This window comes from Amblyomma mixtum, chromosome 5 (assembly GCF_055824585.1).
Source record: "Amblyomma mixtum isolate Tamu chromosome 5, ASM5582458v1, whole genome shotgun sequence".
NCBI classification, from domain to species: Eukaryota; Metazoa; Arthropoda; class Arachnida; order Ixodida; family Ixodidae; genus Amblyomma; species Amblyomma mixtum.
The window spans coordinates 148,006,486-148,026,114 of NC_143016.1; the positions used below are offsets into that span (position 1 = coordinate 148,006,486).

Genomic DNA, 19,629 nt, shown 5'->3' on the forward strand with positions numbered 1-19,629 from the left:
GATTTTGTCTGCTCCTGCTGCCGTATTTTTCGTAGCAGACCTGATCACTTCGACCACCTCTTCTCTGGTTATGGGTCTGTCCATATTAGGGTTCGCTTCGCCCCGGTATTCTTCTTTATAGCTCTGGGCCTGATCGTTGCCATAGCATTTGATCCGGACTTCCTCCATTAGCTGTTCGTCTGTACCGGTGTATTGGTGCACCAGCCTTCGGATTGTCTTGCCGCTCTCTGACTTGTTTTTGCTTGGGTCCATGAGGGACTTGAGGATCTGCCACGTTCTGGCCGTGCTCAGGGTGCCGTTCAGCGCACTGCTAAATTGCTGCCAACCTTGCCTGGCCAGCTGTGTCGCATACTCCTCCGCCTGCTTGGTGATTTCGGCTATCTTGATCTTGAGCTTCCTGTTCAGTTTTTGTCTTTTCCACCGCGCAGTGAGTCCGCGCCTCGCCTCCCATAGCTTGAGGAGCCGCTTGTCCACCTCCGGGGCTTGTTCGGTTCGATCCACCTCCTTGGTGTAGAGTTCCTGGATCTCCTTGAGCTGTTGACTCCACTCCCCCACAGATTCAATGTTGCCTCCTTGCATCTGCCTACAGTGGGCCCTGAAGGCGTCCCAGTCGACGAGCCGAGTCTTGCCTATTTTCCGCTTGGTATTCTCAGCGGTGATACTGATTCTCAGTATGTAGTGGTCGCTCCCTAGGTTTTCGAGTAGGTTTTCCCACTCCACCTGCCTAGCGCCCCTTACAAAGGTTAGGTCAGGACACGTGTCTGGGCTGACGCTATTGCCCTGTCTTGTTGGCTGGTCTTCGTCAGTCAAGAGTTCGCAGTCCGTTTGCTCTGCTGCGATGCAGACTACCCTGCCTTTCCTATCGTCTTTGCTGTATCCCCATCTTGGGTGTTTGGCGTTAAAGTCCCCTGCTATAACCAGGGTGTTACAGCCCGCTAGTTTTCTGGCTTCTGTGAAGAGCCTAATGAAGTCCCCGTCCTTCTGCTTAGGCGGGCTATATAGGTTGATAATGAAGGTGCTCTTGGATTGCGCTTTCTTTTTGGGTATGATCTCTGTAATCGCGTGCTCGATCCGGTTATCCGTTATTTCGTCATGAGCTATGGCTACCAGTTTTTTACTGACAAGGGTCGCGGTGCGGCCAGCCTCCTGGCACGTGTAGCCCCTCAGCGAAGGTGTGCAATTAGTTTCCTGTATCATGATTATATCTGGTGGAGTTCTCCTGGCGTAAATGTACTGCTGCAGGAGGCCGTGCTTTTGCCTGTACCCCCTGCAGTTCCACTGCCACATCTCTAGTTGTTGGAGGCGCTCTGCCATGTTGGTGTACTGTTATTTGTATTTAGGGTTTCTGTGCTGAACCTGCGTTCGTTAAACAGGCGGTCTCTAGCGTGGTTAGTCATTCTCTGCGTGTTCTGGTTCTTAATGTGTGTTCTAACATTTTGCTCCAGAAGTGCGAATTTTTGTTGCATAAATTGCATCTGTTCTTGTGTCTGTTTCTGCATGTTCATTATGAGGGCCTTAAGCTCACCATCCTGTTGCTGTTGTGTTTCCACCGTTGGGGGCGGTGGGACCTGAGTTCTGGGCTGCGTCTGCCCCGTCCTGATTTCGCGTAGTTCTTTAAGGACCTCGCTCAGCTGCTTCCTGAGCTGGCCGAGTTCCTGCCTGAGGGCCTTATTCTCTTCCGCTAACTGCTTCTCGCGAGCGGTTTGTGTGTTTGTGTTTGAGTGCGGAGCAAAGAGCGATTTGGGAGGGCCGTCTCCCCAGCTCACCTTGACACCGCCGGTTTTCTGTTTCTTCTGTTCCTGTCCTTGCTTCTGCTTCTGTTGCTGCTGCCTGCCTCCCAGGGGCGGGAAGGACTCGTCCCGTTCGGATCCCCGGCTCTGGCTCCGGTTGCGGCTGCCTCCGCGGCTGCCGCCACGCCCGGACTCCTGGCTCTCGTCCCGGAACCACCGCGGCTTTCCCTTGCGGCTGCGGTCCCGGCTCTTGCGTTGCTGCTGCAGGGGTCCCCACCCTGAACTAAATTCATCTGAACTAAATTCCATCTCACTTCCAAGTGCACACAAAAACGGAACATTTAATAAAGTTACAAAGCTTATTTTTAATAACTTTATACGCTTCCAAAATCGCATCAATTGTTATGATAATATGTTGGAGGCCCATTTCCCGTGCTGGCTGAAAGAGACAGGTATACAAATAGTACTTGCGTCACTATTCTGAGTATGCTTAAGGCACTCAGGAAATGCTTTCTCACATAATTCTTTCCTTCAGCCGCAGGGCCAGCGACCACGCTTGCCGTTTTCGGTAATTTAGGCTCAGATTCAACGTATAACTGAGCTGCTGTTCATTTCACTTCTGTTGTCTAAGCCGCATTGAAAAAATGATCTCTGGATTTTGTTTTCAACGACTGAATTTACTACCCAGATCATTAAGATATTTCTAATATTACTCAGCATTTACCGTTTTAATGCATTGTACTTTGTGTTGGATTTTCCGCCCGATTTAAATGTTATCTCCTTGCTACAGATACGGACCTGTATGATGAAACTTTGGTATTGTGTGGAGGCACAACAAAATATTTATTTTTCGAAAACTATGCGCAGGTCAACGATGTTGCTTGGGTTAAGAATGAAAACGTGCGCACGCTAAGGCTTTTATGGAAGAATTTTGGCTCTGTGCAGGTGATTCTGGGAGGAGGTCGGTCAGTTTTCCTCAACTCAACTGAACGGGATGAAGAAGGTGAAAAGGGTAAAAGAAGCGACGGCGAGAATTTGATCAAGAAGTGGAAGGAATTGAAGAAGGGATGCAAAGCCCGTTATGTTTGGAACAGGTCTGAGCTTCTTGATGTGGACACATGGTCCACCGACTATTTACTAGGTAATCCTACACTGCGTTTTGTACCAAACGGTATTTCATGTAGGTGCATATAGGGCAGCTGAAGACAGCAATAATTTCAAGAAACTGTGGCTGAGTTGTCAAGGATGCATGTCGCAAATTTGAATGGCTTGCTATTTATGCGGAAATGTGCTATAACTAGAGTATGAGCCAAGAAAAACAGGACTACTAATCAATATACATGCCTGTGTTGTACTCCATACCAATAATATTGCTGTACTCCTTGCCTAAATATGGTTGGCGCAAAAAGTAGGACGTTTGTATTTGCATTTGTGCAATGTGGCAGTGGGACATACAAACAAAAAGAGATGCGTATCACGAGCGCTGAACGGGAGCCATATGAGCTACCTCTCGGCAAACAAATATATATATATATATATATATATATATATATATATATATATATATATATATATATATATATATATATATATATATATATATATATATATATATATATATATATATATATATATATAACGACGATGTTGGCACGAAATGGTGCAGAAATGCACACAAGCGCCGTCTTAATTTTCTAGAGGTCACATTTAAAAATGAGACTATGGAAAAGATAAGCCATGTTCTTACACGAAAGGACATCGGATGGAAAATTTATCCATTACTCGCCGTTTGACCAAGTCATGTTGCTGCCTAAAAAGTAAGAAAAAGCTGTTCTTCGTCGGTTTTGTTCCCAGACAGATTTCGTAAAATGAAAATTTTTAGGTTTACTGACAAATCTTTAGTATGTTGCGATGCTTTTGATGTGCTACTGATTATAGCGCAGATTCATGACCTGTTCTACTACAGAATCAAGAGACTATGCTTGATGACAGAGCATACTGAAAATTACAAACTAAGATTATGTAACTCGGCGAAAAAACAAGTAGCTTCTTTTGTACGCTGGCAGTAGTGTTCACAACTTCATGTGCTGAGGTTACTAAAATTGGCAAGGCCAAATTTCCCCAAACGCCGCCTTGGCGATGTTAAGTGAGCATAAGGTTGAGAACTGTTTCAGTTCTCACTTTACGAGATTGCACCATGCTGGCTTCCGAACATACGCACTTGTTATCGTAGCCGAGTAAATACTTCCTCATGGACGGATGGTCATTCAACAGCAATCAAGAATCCGTTTATTGCGTATTTTTAACACCTTTCATATGACATTATAAAGTCCCGCTGTTACAGCCATTTCTCCTAAGATGCTGGGCAGTCTTTAAATCCAGTGAACGAAGATCGCATCGGAAAAACTGCAGTAAGGAGCACGCCAGGAAATATGCAATCTGTCTGAGATATGCTCTGCACGACAACTCTGTCACTTATGAGAATTCTTGTCTTGGGCAAATCGACAGATGTTATATTCTAAAGCACCTGAAAGGGCCTTTTTTTAAAGCGGTTGAGCAAGCATCCTTTTTTGGTAATGCCGGGCACCGATTTCGCCACTCAGTGCAGCGTGTTGAGAGCTGCCACATAGTAAGTACTATAAAATGGAGCAAAGTTGTAATTTTCGCAGTGCTATTAAGAAGATAAAAAACAGCAAAAAGTGCTTTCAGGTATTCAGCGATTCATTGCTTGGGTAAGAAACTGGTGTATCTATGCAAGTTTCCTGTTCTCGAACAACTTCGAAAATCATCTATTTACTTTGCCAATGATATTTTTTTCATTTGTGCAATAGTATGTCCGATATATCTCATTCGCTATGTGCAATGAAGCTGGTTTTAGGCGCTTTTGTGCTTCGCTGTTTCTTCGTTTACCTCGTCGAGATGTTCTATTCTCACATGATGCTCCGTCGAGTGCAAGTTACCCTTGAACTGCGGTTCTTAAAGTGCTTTGGTAGTGGATAGTTATGTAAAATCCTGCTCTAATGTAAATGGAATCTTAATAACCATGGGAATGAGATTTTAGCAGCATTCTTGCATCTATACGCCTGTTCAAGAAGACCAATACCAGAATAAACTGCAGGGTATTGTGTAGGCGGAAGCACCAATAATCGTGAAGCTGCTTGATGAGGATGAGCAAGTATTTCTATGCCATCGAATTTACAGGCTGCCTTCTCACAAAAAAATTTTCGGCTTTTCCATAACAAAATGCAATTATTTTTCAATACTCTGATGACCGCTTCACCACCAGCGGAACAATGTTAGGCCATACTTAAGTTTGAAATGCGAGGATCCTCAAAGTTCAATGTTCAGCGCACCACCGAATATTTCCGAAGGACCCCATAAATTTTGGAAGCCAACTCCAGAAAATAGATGAAGGTGAAGTATTGGACCCCGTTAGCATTATCCCGTATGGTAATCCGAGGGAAGGTACTTGGATATTCTTAAAGGTGATACTCAGGCATACTATATAGGGGCAGCTGAGCCGGTTGCAACCCGAGTTTTCGAGAGAATATCGCAAGAATAACATTAGACATTCATTGTAGACGCCATAGGATGCAACATAAATGCTATCGCTTTTTTTTAAGCGCTTAAGGCACCAAGTTTTTATTGTCCTATAAGTCGTAGGGCTTAGGACTCATCCGTATCACCTGAATGAGAAAACAGCTGTCTTAGTCTGCGCCCAGAGAAATTCCCTTCATTTGGCTGACATTCTAGGACTCTTCGCCAGTGAATACATGCCTTTTTGGATCAACCGAAGCCAGCCTGACTCCACGAAACCCAATCTAACAGAAATGGTTACAGTTGCGATTGAAATCCTTTCGAGGAATCCTGCAGGCTTCGTTTTGTTCGCTGAAGGTAAGAAACAAAACTTTTGGCCTAGATTTGTCGTCTCATTCAGACTGCCTCACTGCAGCATAAAACGTTGCTATGCACCACGAGTTAAGACTTTGGTGCGGAAAACGCAGCGTTGACGAAATGTGCTGGTTAGTTAAGGACCGGCTTAAAATTTCAGATATGTTACAGCTGTAAGGAACGTTTATATCTGGTAACATTGCTTTGACATTGGATAAAAATGTTTGGTTATATAAATAATGTGTTTTAACTCTGTGCGTGTGCGCGCGCGTGAAAATTGTGGTAAAAATTCCACTTGAAAAATTTTTGTTTCGCTTGCTATCATAACCCGCAATTGCCGCTGATTGGCCAAGGTTCCTAAGCGCCAGTGACCACCCGAACTACCATTTTCGTGGCGTTGAAACCGGCATTCCTTGCGGACTCTGAATTTGACTTGTATTCTATTCGAACTCTATGTATTTTCTAACCGATTTTTGTTGGTATTCTAATGTAAGCATTTTGCGTCAACCTCATCTCCATATTTCTGTATTCATCATCGTCGCTTTTCTTTGCCTTCGTCGCAAAGCCCTTCCTGCCAGTAACAATGAACCTTGCTCAGGGCGTTCTCAATGTCGCACGTGGTGGAGGCGACTTCTGGTCCCCTGTACCTCTCCCTAACTCTCCCTATCCACCTGGAGCACCGTTCCCGTCGCCGTTTGGTCGGCCCACCTGCCCCTATGGCGCACGTCAGCCCAAGCCGTTCGCAGCCAGCCACAGTCCACAGCCACAGGAGCCAAATATTTCTCCAGCCTCGACCTGCGGTCCGGTTACTAGCAAATTCCCATGCAAGAAGATGGCAAAGAAAAAACAGTCTTCATTACCCCAGATGGGCTGTACAAATTTGGTGTTATGCCTTCTGGGCGGCGCAATGCGCCGGCTACTTTTGCGCGCATGACTGATACAGTTCTTCGGGGCCTCAAATAGAAAACTTCCCTTTGTTACCTGAATAATATCGTCACATATTTGTTGGCCGTCTTTTCTGACCACTTGAAACGCTTGGATGAAGATTAACCGGGCTTGCAGGGGCTGGCCTTCAGCTCCTTAATAAAAAAATGTCGCATTGTCTCTAAACCTGTTAAATGTTTTGCCGCATCGTCAGCAGGGATGGAATACGGCCTGACCACGATAAAATTGCGGCTGCTATGCATTTTACACATCCTTCTAGCGTTCGCGGCTTCGCAGTTTCCTTGTACTCGAATCCTACTTTTGTCGCTTCATCCGCAACTTCGCGTACCTCGTGTCGCCTCTACACAAACTTCTGACTGCCGGAACAAATTCGCTTGGTCTGCCAATTGCAAGGCAGCATTTGGAGAAAAACAAACTCTGACGTCCGATTCAGTACTCTTCAGTCTGCTTAAACAATTCTGCAAACCGACGCCAGCGGGCAAGGTCTTGGCGTTGTGCTTTTTCAGCGACAAGTTTCATTCGTCGAAATGATTGTTGCTTACACTAGTCGTACACCGACTTTAGCCGACCAAAACTATACGACCACTGCACAAGAGTGCCTTTCTGTTGTGTGGGCCGTTTGAATGTTTAGCCCTTGTCTGGACGGCCGACACTTCACGATCGTAAGTGACCACCTAGTTGTGTGCTGTCTGTCCTCTGCAAGAACCTGTCTGAGCAGGTCGGGCGCTGAATCCTCCGCCTCATATGATTCTATGTTAAAGTCAGCAAAGAACATAACGACGCTGATGCCCCTTCACGTTGTCTCCTCACATCGCAGCTACCCCAACCAATAGCACTGCCATCTCCTTCGTCACCAGGCCTTCCTGAAGAGAGACGGCGTCAAGCAGCGACAACCATCCCCATTGATTTCGTCGTCCCATCCATGCCCAGATATATAGCCTCGAAGAGCAGACCGATACTTTCTGCCGAAAGCTCATCGATCGCCTCACCGATGCTATGCAACCTCGGAATAAGACTACGCCGCCAACTCACCAATTTCACGAATGGCGCGCTGCTTCGGCACACCTACAACCCTCTCGGCCACTCCTGGGTTGCCATTGTTCCCGTACCTCCGCCGTCAGCTGTTGCAAGCGTTCTACGATGATCCGACAGCTTTTGAACTGGGCTTCCGGAATACCTACGATGGTCTTAAAGGCACTACTTCTGGCAGGGCATTTCGACCAGCGCTGCAAAATATGTCGCCTGCTCTGTTTCCTGCCAACACTGTAAACGGTCAGCGTCGCCTCTTGCAGGCCTTCTACAACCTCCTTCTTGCCCATTCACCATGTTGACATTGCCGGTATCGACCAGTATGGACCCCTGCCGCTGGCACCTGTGGGTGATCGCTGGATCCTCTCCACCGTAGAAAATCTCACCGGATATGCAAAAACTGCTGCTCTTACTTCCGCCTCTTCTGCGCCGTGGAGCCCCTCGTGTTCTTCTCGGTTCTTCTCGTCCAACCAACTCGCCCAGCAACACACCTTGCTTCTCGGCTAACGTGGCAAGGGTTTTCTCTCCACCGTTTTGGAGCAAGTTCTTCATGCCTCGAATACCGCCCAGAAAACTACATCTGCTTATCACCGCGAAACCCACGGCCTCACGGACCTCTTTCGTCGGACCCTTTCGGAGACGTTTTCCGCCTAAATTCATCTTGATCATACAAACTGGGACTCGCTGCTCCCATTTGTTACCTTTGCCTCCAATTCTGCGCTGCGACGAACAACCCGTTTGTCTCCCCTGTTTCTTGTCTATGGCCGATGCGCTACCTTCGTCAAGGTAGCACCTTTCTTGCCTATTCCCGTCCCCTCGTCAGCACCCTCCCACGAACAATTAACTTCGCGCATCGCGCACTGCCGCAAACGTGCTCTACTGAACACAGAAGCTTGCCAGGCCTCTCGGAAACGAAGTTATAACCTTACCCACCGTGCAGTTTCTTATTCCCATGGTGATTAGGTGTTGGTCTAGACACCCGTACGCACACCAGGGTTATGTCAAGAGCTTATGAGCCGCTATATCGGCTACTATGCTGTGCTTGAACAAACAACCCCCGTTAACTACCCTGTTGCACCCGCCTCGCTCTGTACTGATCGTCGCTGTGTTGGCATCGAGATCGTCCAACTGCCCCGCCTCAAATCCCTTTGACCATAGCTCGTTATCATTCTGACTCGAAACAAGGATGGTCACTTTTTTCCGGGGGGGGGGGGGGGGGGGCAATTAGCTTACGCGTTGTGCGTCGTTCTCATTTTGTTTGTCTATATTTATCATCATCGCTCTTCTTCGTCTTCGTCCCAAACGCCATTCCTGCGAGTAGCAATGAATTTTGCTCCGGGCGTTCTCAATCTCACATTATTTCACTACTATTTCCATTCTATTCTTTTGCGGTTGTTGCATTTGTAAGCATTAGCACTTACTTTTACTGGCTAGCCTTCCGCATTTTTTCACATTTTATGACGCAACACCGTTTCGACGAAACACGAGTATTGCAACGCCTTCGCTTTTATGGGCGACGCCGAGGTTTCGTGCCTATGAGGCATCGAATTTTTTTATCATTCACTACCAGCGCCTGAAATGCGCTGAAGTGCGCAGTATCTTACGTTTTATGGACGCACGCACTCCACCATGGTCTGCTCCTCACCTTTATTGAAGCAGTAAAAATTCTCAATGTTATATAGTGCCCTCTTTCTGACCTGAGGCAACGAAAAACTGTCGCCTCCATGGTCCGGCCGTCCTGAGGGTAGGGAAGAGAAGTTAAACAGTGGATAGCCAAAAAGGACAAGCCGCTTGGAAAAATATCCTCGCAGAGAGCCATCTACTAGGTGCGCCTAAGCCACGCGCAGCCTGGATGAGTCCTGCCCACACTTTCGCGACTACATGCTATCGCAATAAATAAGAGTGGCCTAGAGCTTAAAACACCCGAATGATGAATAGAAGGATTCGCGACTGTTTAAAAAAGAAACAGGAAAACAATGAGGACGTCGCAGAGCAAAGGAAAGAGCTCTTACTACACTACATTACTCCGTGAAGCAGTGCACAAAATACAGACAGCCACCAACTGCAGGGGCCCTAAGTGAAAGCTACATTTACCACAATCGTCGAGGCTCATTCGAGAGAGAGGGAGTTCGCAATGCCTTTTCTCAAATTATAAAAAGTGGCTAACATTCCTGCCGCGTTCATGATATTTATAATAAGTGTCTTCCACTTTACAGTCGTACGGGTTCTAAGCGTTTGGAGGTGACGAGTGAAAAACTTCAATCACAAAATAACTTCGTTTCGAATAGTTGGGCAGAGTTAAGTGTTGGTAGTAAGGCCGTCAGGATTATGTCCTCTCAGCCCAGTTGTTGGAAGAGTCTTGCCAAAGGAGATGGCTGCTAGACTACAACGATCTTCACAAGGCGGTAGCAACCGCAAGTTGCTGTGGGGTGTACCTGCGCAGCACAGGCCTGCAAACTATGCGCAGAAAGCAACAAAACCGGCCAGATCACTTTACCAGAAAAGTGAAAGCATTTACTTGGCTTATGTTCACCCCTTTAGTGATAAAGTGTGCAAGTTTTTTGCGCCTCCAAGTCTTAACGTGGGGGATATGTCATTAATAGCAATACTACTGCACAATATCGCTACAAGATATGTCCGAATCGGAGTCCCATGCCTTCGCTAAAGCATTTCCAGTTTTATCTTCTTTGAAATGACGTTGTTCTGATTAACATCAGTAAAAGAGCTTGTGATGATGATGATGTTTATGTCTGATTTGAAAAGGACAAGGCAGCGCATTAGAAAGTGTCGTGGCTGACATTTTTTATCTTCTTCGGAACGCGGTGAGGTGAACAGCTCGTTTCCCCAGTCATCATAAATGTGTCGGGAAATCAAAAGTTAAATAACAATCGAAGCGTTGAAAACTATACATTTCGACAGATTTGCCTGTCTGGTTGAGTTTACGGTGGGAGGCGAGCCCCCCTTTTCCGCGTCTTTCGCATCATCGCTTTCCCTCTTTCGACCCCCTGCTCCCTTCCAATGACGTTAGTCATTGCCCCACTCACCACTGAAGAAGTAGCCGAGCCGGCTGTGAAACGTCGGGTTTTAATTTAAAGTTTCTTTTTTGAGATTTTCGGAGTTTACTATGAAACGAGGCAGTGAACTTAAGGTTGATGGTCTGGGTACCGAACACTTGGGCTACAACATGTTTTTTTTTCGCTTTCTTTGGAATACTTTTGTCAAAAATGTATTTGTTGCACCTCCATTTGTCTTAACGGCACAACGATTTTGTGCCGACTGTGTCTGCACCTTTCGCCTGTTCTGCATGCATAGGCACTACTCACACTTTGGTCACACTCTTTACTTTTTTATGATTGTGCCATAAAACCTTTATAGGTGCGCTATGAACTGCAGTAAAAATAAAATTGGTTAACCCACTATCCAGCTGCAGTCTTGTGTCCCTTTTAAAATAAATTCCGGATCGGCGGCATAATCTTCGCATGACTTGCAAGGATTTCACGCGCCGTTGGGCTGATCCTCTTGCTTCTTTTTGGCTTCGCAGAGGAGCTTTGTAGAAAGCTTTGATCAACCGCAGATTCCTACTATATTTTTTTCCTCGCAGGCGCACTTATTGACCATGGGCACCACCTTACACGCGCTAAGATAGCATTGCAAGAGGCCCTCGAGTTTGATGAAGCAATTAACAAAGCGGCCAGCATTCTGCCAGAAGAGGAAACACTTATTGTGGTGACTGCCGACCACTCCCACACCATGACTATTGCTGGGTATCCACCGCGGGGAACAAACATCTTCGGTAAGCCACTCCGTTATCACCCACATCAGCGCATGCTTGCTGCACTGATCTACATGTCGGTAGTTTTGTGATCAGCTTGTACCATAGGTGTGCTACCGATCTGCCGCGAGACGGCAAGCTGTCTACAGCGAAGAAGTCGAAAGTTAAATTTTTCATTTGACAGTCTGACTGGCAGAAGTCAAATGGCAGCCTCGTAAACAGTATAATTTCATACAAAGTGGTGTATTTGATTTCCGTGACGGCCTTTCCGGTTACTGTGAGGCTTGTTTTATATGAGAACCGAATTTAGTTCACGCTTCATAAGTATTTTAGCACCTTGTTTTATTTCGCTGAAAAATTTTTTAAGAAAGTTATTCGCATTAATAAATTACAAGCCTTTTAGGATTCCGTCTGAATACTTTGCTACATTTAGCGTGCGCTCTTTTAAGCACTGAGGACTCGCAGACTTTCCGTCCCAATGTTTGAGGCCAAAGAGTGATTGGGGGAGGGGGGGGGGGGGGGGGCAAGGGTGGTTTTGGAAGTGTTAATCCCCTCAGTATCTTAAAGGTCACAAATTATTAGGTGCCGCATACTCAATCCAGATGACATCGGCCAGCCATAATGAACAAATGGATAAAAACTGTCCTTTGCTGTGGACGCCCCATTTTGAACCCGGGACCTCGTGCCTATCGCAGTTAAGCTTCAACTTTATAAAGACCTTTTTCGCTTGTACCTGAATTACTATACTTTACTCTGGGGAGACAGATGAAAACATGGCGGCGCTTCTCGTGTACAGAAAAAGGCCATACGTTGCATAAACCAGGTACCGTATTCACAACCTTCAAAAGCACAATTTCATGAACAACAGGCGATCATTAATGAAGCTTTTTACAACTACCGTCTCCTCTGCCACTTATACTTTGCTAATAGAAAATACAGGCACATTTTATTCTCTACCGGGTGTAACAAGACGTGCTATTATCGAACTCATTCCTCTGAAAAAGATGCAATTCCGCGCCAGAGAATAGTGTCGCGAGTGGAAGATAAAGACGAGGAGTGTTTTGGACCCAGTCTTCAACATCGTCAAGGCCATCGCCACGGAACGGCACGACAGATCTTGGAGTGAGAGGCACGTAGACGATCCTCGATGCAATCGCGGGGTCGGTTTGTTGTGACTGGGACGCCATGGTGACGTTGGCTGTCCTAGATGTCCGCGATCCCTCGGGCAAGAGTCCGAATTCCGGCGCTTGGCCTTGCTGGCGTCGGCTAGCGCGAGTCTCAGTTTCCGCCGAGGGCTCCTCCAAGAAAACTCGACGGCCAGGACTTAGGACGGGGCTCGAACTACGAGGCGGGGTGCGCTGCATGAGATGCGTTACCCAGCACCTGCACCAAATGTCACGGCTTGACGTACAGGCCGGTGGCGAGAACGGGTGAAGACAGGGAGCACAGAAAAACAGGGAGGTCCACCAGCAGCAACGTCGTCGTCGGCGCGCGGCCAAAACACTCCTCGTCTTTATCTTCCACTCGCGACACTACATTACATTATTACATTACATTATTACACAGGTACATTATTATAGCGACGGACTACCTAACGCGATACGCGGAGTCCCGAGCACTTCCGTCTGCGACAGCTGTTGAGGCAGCCAAATTTTTTATCGAGTGCATTGTGCTCCGTCACGGTGCCCCTGCCGTTTTGATCACTGACCGGGGTGCCGCGTTTCTGGCCAAGCTCACACAGGAGATCCTCCGTCTCAGCTGCACCAGCCACCGCCGAACTACTGCGTACCATCCGCAAACGAATGGGCTGACGGAGCGGCTGAACAAGACCATGGCCGACATGATCGCCATGTACGTGGATGTCGCCCATCGCAGTTGGGACTCGGTACTGCCCTACGTTACATTCGCTTATAATACCGCTGTCCAGGAGACGACCGGTATGACGCCTTTCGAGCTGGTCCACGGCAGACAGGTCACCACGATGCTTGACGCTATGCTACCGCACGAGCCGCCTGTCGACGTAGACGATGGTGCCCGAATAGTATGCGAGCGCGCGGAAGAAGCTCGGCAACTCGCGAGACTCCGCATCCAACACCAACAGCATGCCGACGCTCGTCGGTACGATCTCCGTCGACGCGACGTACATTTTTACCCTGGAGACAAGGTCTGGGTGTGGACGCCAGTACGCCGTCGAGGTCTCTCCGACAAACTCATAAAGCGGTACTTTGGCCCGTATACAGTTCTTCGCCGCATCGGAGAACTTAACTACGAGGTGCTGCCGGAAGGAACACGACCGTCATCACGTCGTTCACCCCGCCCTGACATTGTGCACGTAGTGCGGCTTAAGCCGTATTACGCGCGATGATCGTCTGCCCCGAACTGATTTTCCCACCTCCTTCTACACTGGCCAGCAGGAGTTTTTGTGCGCGTGTGCGGCTTTCCGCCCTGTGCCTTTGTTTTCGTGCTAGCATCGGGACGATGCTTCTTTATAGGGGGAGGTAGTGTCGCGAGTGGAAGATAAAGACGAGGAGTGTTTTGGCCGCGCGCCGACGACGACGTTGCTGCTGGTGGACCTCCCTGTTTTTCTGTGCTCCCTGTCTTCACCCGTTCTCGCCGCCGGCCTGTACGTCAAGCCGTGACAATATATTGCATTTGGCTGTCTTTACCCTATTATCTACTAGTTCTGTTAAATAAGCTGCATTATTTCGATCTTGGAAATTGTATTCGAAGGTGTAATCTTTTGCACTCGATTTTTCTAGACTCATCTGCGTTATATCGCAGTTTTCATCCATCTTAGAGTTCTACTACATGCAGAAAGCAAGATATTTTTTAGTGCTTTTCATCTGTCCGTTTATGGTTTTCTTTGGCAGTGTTTTATGTATAGGAACGGAAGCTTTATTTCTAATATTACATTTTCTGATGTTACTACGGCTCCTTTTCTTATTAGTTAACCTGTGCTAAAAACAGCTTAAAATATTTATAAGCAACGTTTGAGTTTATTGTTGCCGGTGGTACATTACATGGGCTCCCTGACCTCGTCGTCTGTTCTTGCACGTTTTTGCGGAGAGTTCGTCAATATCACGGATTCGGAATTTAAAGCAACTGAAATTGAAGTTCGACGGCACATAAATGCTCAATCTGTAGTTGCTGAAACAGTGCGAACTATAGCACGCTGCTCGGTGACAAACACATAGGTGGAGTTGACATCGGTTCCAGTGTGCAGACGTACTGCAGTGAGCCTGAGTTTATTCATGCTATTTACTGAATTCCCCATCTTCATTGTCTATCGCCGGTGGTTGAAGGCTTTATGCGACCATAGCGCTCTAAAAAAAATGATCATCATGTGTGGCTGTTTCCGCGATGTTCGAGGTGATGGTTAATGCTTCAGATGTCCTATCGCTGCTGTCTTCAAACTGAGCACGGCGAAGTTTTAACAACTCACCCCAATTACTGCTTCTCTCGCTACTGCTGAAGCCTTTTCTTATTTGGCGGCACAAATTGTCCCACTGAAGAGTGAGTTGTCCATCTGCCTCATAATCTGTTATCTGCTCTCGTGTGTGCTGTGACATTCACGAGAGAGCATAAAAAATAATGTTAATGCAGTGTGTTTTTACATAAGCGCTAACGGCCCGCTACAGAGCACACCGTAGTCAATGGTCCCGCTAAATTTCAGCCCCCAGGGGCACTTGATGAAAGAAAAGTTGCCTGGCATCATTGTGCTCCTTTACGTTTCATTAATAGGAATTGGGAACAGGTGACATACGACGTTACGTTGAAAGAACAGCTGATAGCAATCAAACTTCTCGATCTTTCGAGTCGTCTTCCTCATATTGCTTTTTTTTTTTCGCACAATTGAGAAGTGCTTTTGATGATGAATACATGGAGGCATTTAAGGATTGAAAACTTTGCACAGAAGCATTACAGCTTCAGTTAGAAGCCATTAGTTATTTGAGGCTGTAGTCATTCGCAGGTGGCGCTAGTGAGAATATAGAGCTCCTTCTCCGCTAGTTGGGGCGCCTATTCGCCCCCAGTAGTTCCCGAGTGCTCAGAAAACTGGCCTTCGTAAGCCGCCCGAAGACAAAAGCGCCTCCATTGCATAGCTAGGTCACTGTCAGAAATCGAGCAACAAGGTTTATTCATTTAAACCAAGAGTGACTTCAAAAGATGTCCTCGTGCAACTGAGACAGCTATTCATGCTGCGGCGACGAATGATTTGCTCATGGTCTGAACGGCATGCTTTGGGCACTGCTGTGGATTAGTAGCACTCAACAAAAAAAAATTTATCAATGCACCCCTTGGAAATCGCATGTGATTGGTCGTGGCTCAGAGAAAATGAACATGACGTTTCAAGAACCGATTTCATGATGTATTTGCTAATTGCATTCCTTTGAGAAATGCCTCTTGGCAGAGTGAGCTCATTACACACTTTGGGCCTCGGTGATTTCGAGGTAAAGGCCTCACAGGCAAAAAATAAAGATGAACAGGCGATCGTGTGATGTTTTTCGACAAATCTTTGTTGGTAGTATTGCTTAAACATTTCTCATTTATACTGACCTCCTTCTGACTGCAACTTTGAATGTTGTTGCGCCTTAGCATTTTCCTTTCGCTTCTGCGCGGGCTTCTTCTGCTGGGCGGAAGTTTTTGGAGGGTGGACGTAGGTGAGGGTTGAGGTAGGTTGGTGATAGTGAAGATCTAATTAAGTGGAGTTGGATGGGTGACTGGGGGGGGGGGGGGGAGAAGGCTCGCAGGTGGCATTTACCGACGTGCACCCACCAGAGGGCACTACAATTCACTAAGGACGGTGGAGGCTTTACACAGTCCGCGGCTTCTTACACAAAAGAGGAGTACACGGCTAACGTAGTAGGATGTTGAAAGAGAAGGGTGCTCCTTCTTAATTTTGGATTTGTATGTATGCAACGCGGTACGTGCATCAGCATGCAGAATCACCTCTAAGGCTAACCATACGTGCAATGGATATAAAATTGTTTGTATAGTCCTTAGACCTGAATATGGGCCGCTTCCTGTATTTTCGTCCGAAGCGTGGTCTCATAATGAAAGCATCGTTTTGCAATGGCAGTGTCTGAGCGTGTTCTTCAATCCTTCAAAGGATGTGCCGGGAACACCACAGGCAGCGCTCCTGTCGAGTACACTATCCTTTCTTACGCCGAAGGACCCCAAGGGGCGAGACCACTGAGGAATATGACTGAAGAGGAGACCTGTAAGTTTCATTTTGCACCTATGTAGAATTCCAGTCGCGGCCGAGAAGTTGAACGATTAGCAGCGCTAATCCATTGCATCTAATGAAATAATTCGGAGGTGCGCTACACCTTCATGTATGACAAACGCAGTGGTTTATGGCTCCAAATGAGCTCTTACTGCATGAAGCTAGACCGGTGCGCGGACCACACAGGCAGTTTGCCATTCGGCATGTGATGAGGTACGGCCGTCTCCAGAGGCATTGAACCTGCGAAGTCGTGTTCAGCGCGCCGGCACGCAGTAGGCTAAAAGTAACCATTGTACTGTCAGACATGTACTTCTCTTAGGATGCGTTACATATACTTCGTCAATGAATATTTAGTACGACAGCAGTTACAGAGGGCATTCTCCGCATTTAGGTCACCTTTCTTTTTTTCTCTCTTCGTTTGTGTGAAGCCTGCTCTTTGCCAGCCTACCGAGTAGGTTGTGTGTGCGTGCGCGTATATATATATATATATATAATATATGGGTTGCGAGAGCATGAAGTACTTGAGTGATTAAAGGGGTATATAGCGAAGTATACGCTTCGTTGAAGAAGATCAGTCTTTTGATCGAAATGTCGAGTCAAATAAATGTTTCCTTTAACGAGGCGTATACTTCTTCGCTATGAATATATATATATATATGATGAATAAGGTCACAGAAGCTCGCAGCACAGCGTCGTCTTTCTCATTCAAAATTCGAGGAGATTTCAACTGTGACACCAGCAACGTAGTCTACCTCCTCGAGTGCGGTGTGTGCCGTGCTCAGTATATCGGGCAAACTGAAACTCCTTTCCGATTGAGAATAAATAACCACAGAGCACACATAAGATCACTGCCAGATCTGCCTCTTTCAAGACACGTAACGACAAAAGGCCATTCATTTGGAAAGTTCAAGGCCACCATACTCCAATCTGGCTTCCAGACACATTACGACAGGGAAGCCTGTGAATCATATCTAATATTTAAATTTAACACCTTGTCTGCTGGAATTAATGAAAGCTCTGGCAAACTCTCCTGCCTTTCTGGCTAAATCTTTCTGCAATGTTTTGTTTGTTTTTCTTTTCCTTGTGAACTCTTTTGCATCGAAAATAATGTTTCTTAAATCTACTTTGATGACAGTTGCATAACGATTTGTTCTGTATTTAACACTTTCATTTCTAGTCGAGGTACTGACATTATTTTTGTTGTGGTTAAGCACGAATTATGGGACGCTCGTCTCTCATGTGTATTCATCGCATTATTATCGTTTTGTTGTTGCTGATCACGGCGTTTGGGTAAACTTTATTTCTTAGGACATTTTTTCACACTCTTGAACTGTATTATTTTGGGCGCCTGTATTATCTCGCGTGCCATTTGTATTTATTCTAATATTGTTGTTTTGTTATTCTTAAGCGGTGTTCCCTGTAATGAAATTTGCCTTTTTGGTACACTTTTTAACACTCAGGCGCTGTCTTTATCTTAATTTGTGGGCTTTTACGTATTTCCCCACATATCCTCTGCTAAAAAATGCTACAAAAGTGACACAATCTTGTGTGTATTCTGTGTATTCTTGTCACCTCTGCGTGTATGTTTCTGTTCCCTTCGGCCATCGCAGTGTCATTTTCTGTCTTTATTTATACATTTTTTCCACTCCTGTAAAGAAGGAGCCTATCCATGTGGTTCTCATGTGCGACCCTCATGGGGTTTTGCTTCCTTCGGCCATCGCAGTGCCATTTTTTGTCTTTATTTATTCTTTTTTTCTACTCCTGCAAAGAAGGAGCTTTCCATATGGTCTTCATATGCAAACTCATCTGGTCTTGGGGTCCACTTGCCACCGTGTGGAGACACTTACCTCAGCCGCAAGCTGTGTGTCCTCGTGTTTTCTTCTGGAGTCGCACGGGGCCACACAGAGGCGGCTAGAGGCGACACTTACGCACACAATTGGCAGGCACTTTCCACCTTTTGTTAACCACCCCCACGCCTTTTTTTTGTTTTCCCAAGTAGTCGCGTGCCCGCCCGGGCCCACCTCACTCTTTCACTTCTTTCACGCTGCGCCTTTGCTGGCGCATGTTAGCGTTTGGGTTTCGTGTCTTGGCTGTGTTCCTCTTTCCCTTTTGATTTTTCTCATTTTTCTTTTTCAAGCCCTGTGTGTGCCATGTTCACTGCTATAAGAATACCCTTCCATGCACTGTATGATCATTCTTGAAAAAGGCCAGTCCCTGGTCGAAACGTTGAATAAATCTGTTAAGTTTTTCAATGTGACTTCCCCAACTTCTTATATAAGCAGACAAGAGAAGGTGCATCAGGGGATCGGTATACATATGAGAGACAGAGAAATCATGAGGCTTCTTTTTTTAATTTGTAGCGTAGATGAATAGATATTACTAGTTAATACTTAAAGGTATTGGATTACAAAAACAGAAGAAAAAGAAATGCCGCTGGTGCGCACCGAACCCATGTCCTCCGAATTACGCGTCCGGTGCTCTACCAACTGAGTTACGGCGACGGGTCTCAAATATTTTGTTTTTGGGGGCATTTATTTTTACGTGTAACCTAACCTTGAGAGCTACGGGCAGAAACGTGGAGGCTAACAAAAAGGGTTCAGTTTAAGTTAAGGACAACGCAATGAGCTATGGAAAGAAAAATGAAAGCTGTAACGTTATGTGATTGGAAGCATGTGGAGTGGATTTATTTATTTATTTATTTATTTATTTATTGATACTGCAATCCCGCTGTGGGGATTTTAGCAGGGTGGGGAGAAAGAAAAGTAAGCAGTTTAACAAAACAGGCACAGCTAAACAGGTAATAGCAGTGCAAATTGCAATTCTGAAAGAGTGTGAAAAAGAAAGAAATATATATATGTATATACATACACAAACAACTACAGCAAACGATAAGTGCATTCAATTTTTCTGGAAATAAACTGAAACTGAAACTGATGTAAACTATGGAATATGCAGTGAGAACAAATTCAATGACGGTTGCAACACTTCATTGTTAGTGAGGTTATTTCAATCGGAAATAGTTCGTGGAAGGAATGAGT

The 19,629-nt window shown here is 46.1% G+C and overlaps 1 protein-coding gene across 1 annotated transcript in view; it reads left to right on the forward strand.

Annotated features, from left to right (window-relative positions):
- The window catches only part of LOC149344113 (alkaline phosphatase, tissue-nonspecific isozyme-like), a 47,498-nt gene that overhangs the window by 24,946 nt on the left and 2,923 nt on the right, over positions 1-19,629 (forward strand). The window contains exons 4-7 of the mRNA XM_089546155.1: positions 2,676-2,871; positions 5,484-5,624; positions 11,197-11,388; positions 16,475-16,585. Of these exons, the coding sequence (XP_089402281.1) occupies positions 2,676-2,871; positions 5,484-5,624; positions 11,197-11,388; positions 16,475-16,585 (640 nt within the window). The remainder of the gene's footprint in view (positions 1-2,675; positions 2,872-5,483; positions 5,625-11,196; positions 11,389-16,474; positions 16,586-19,629) is intronic.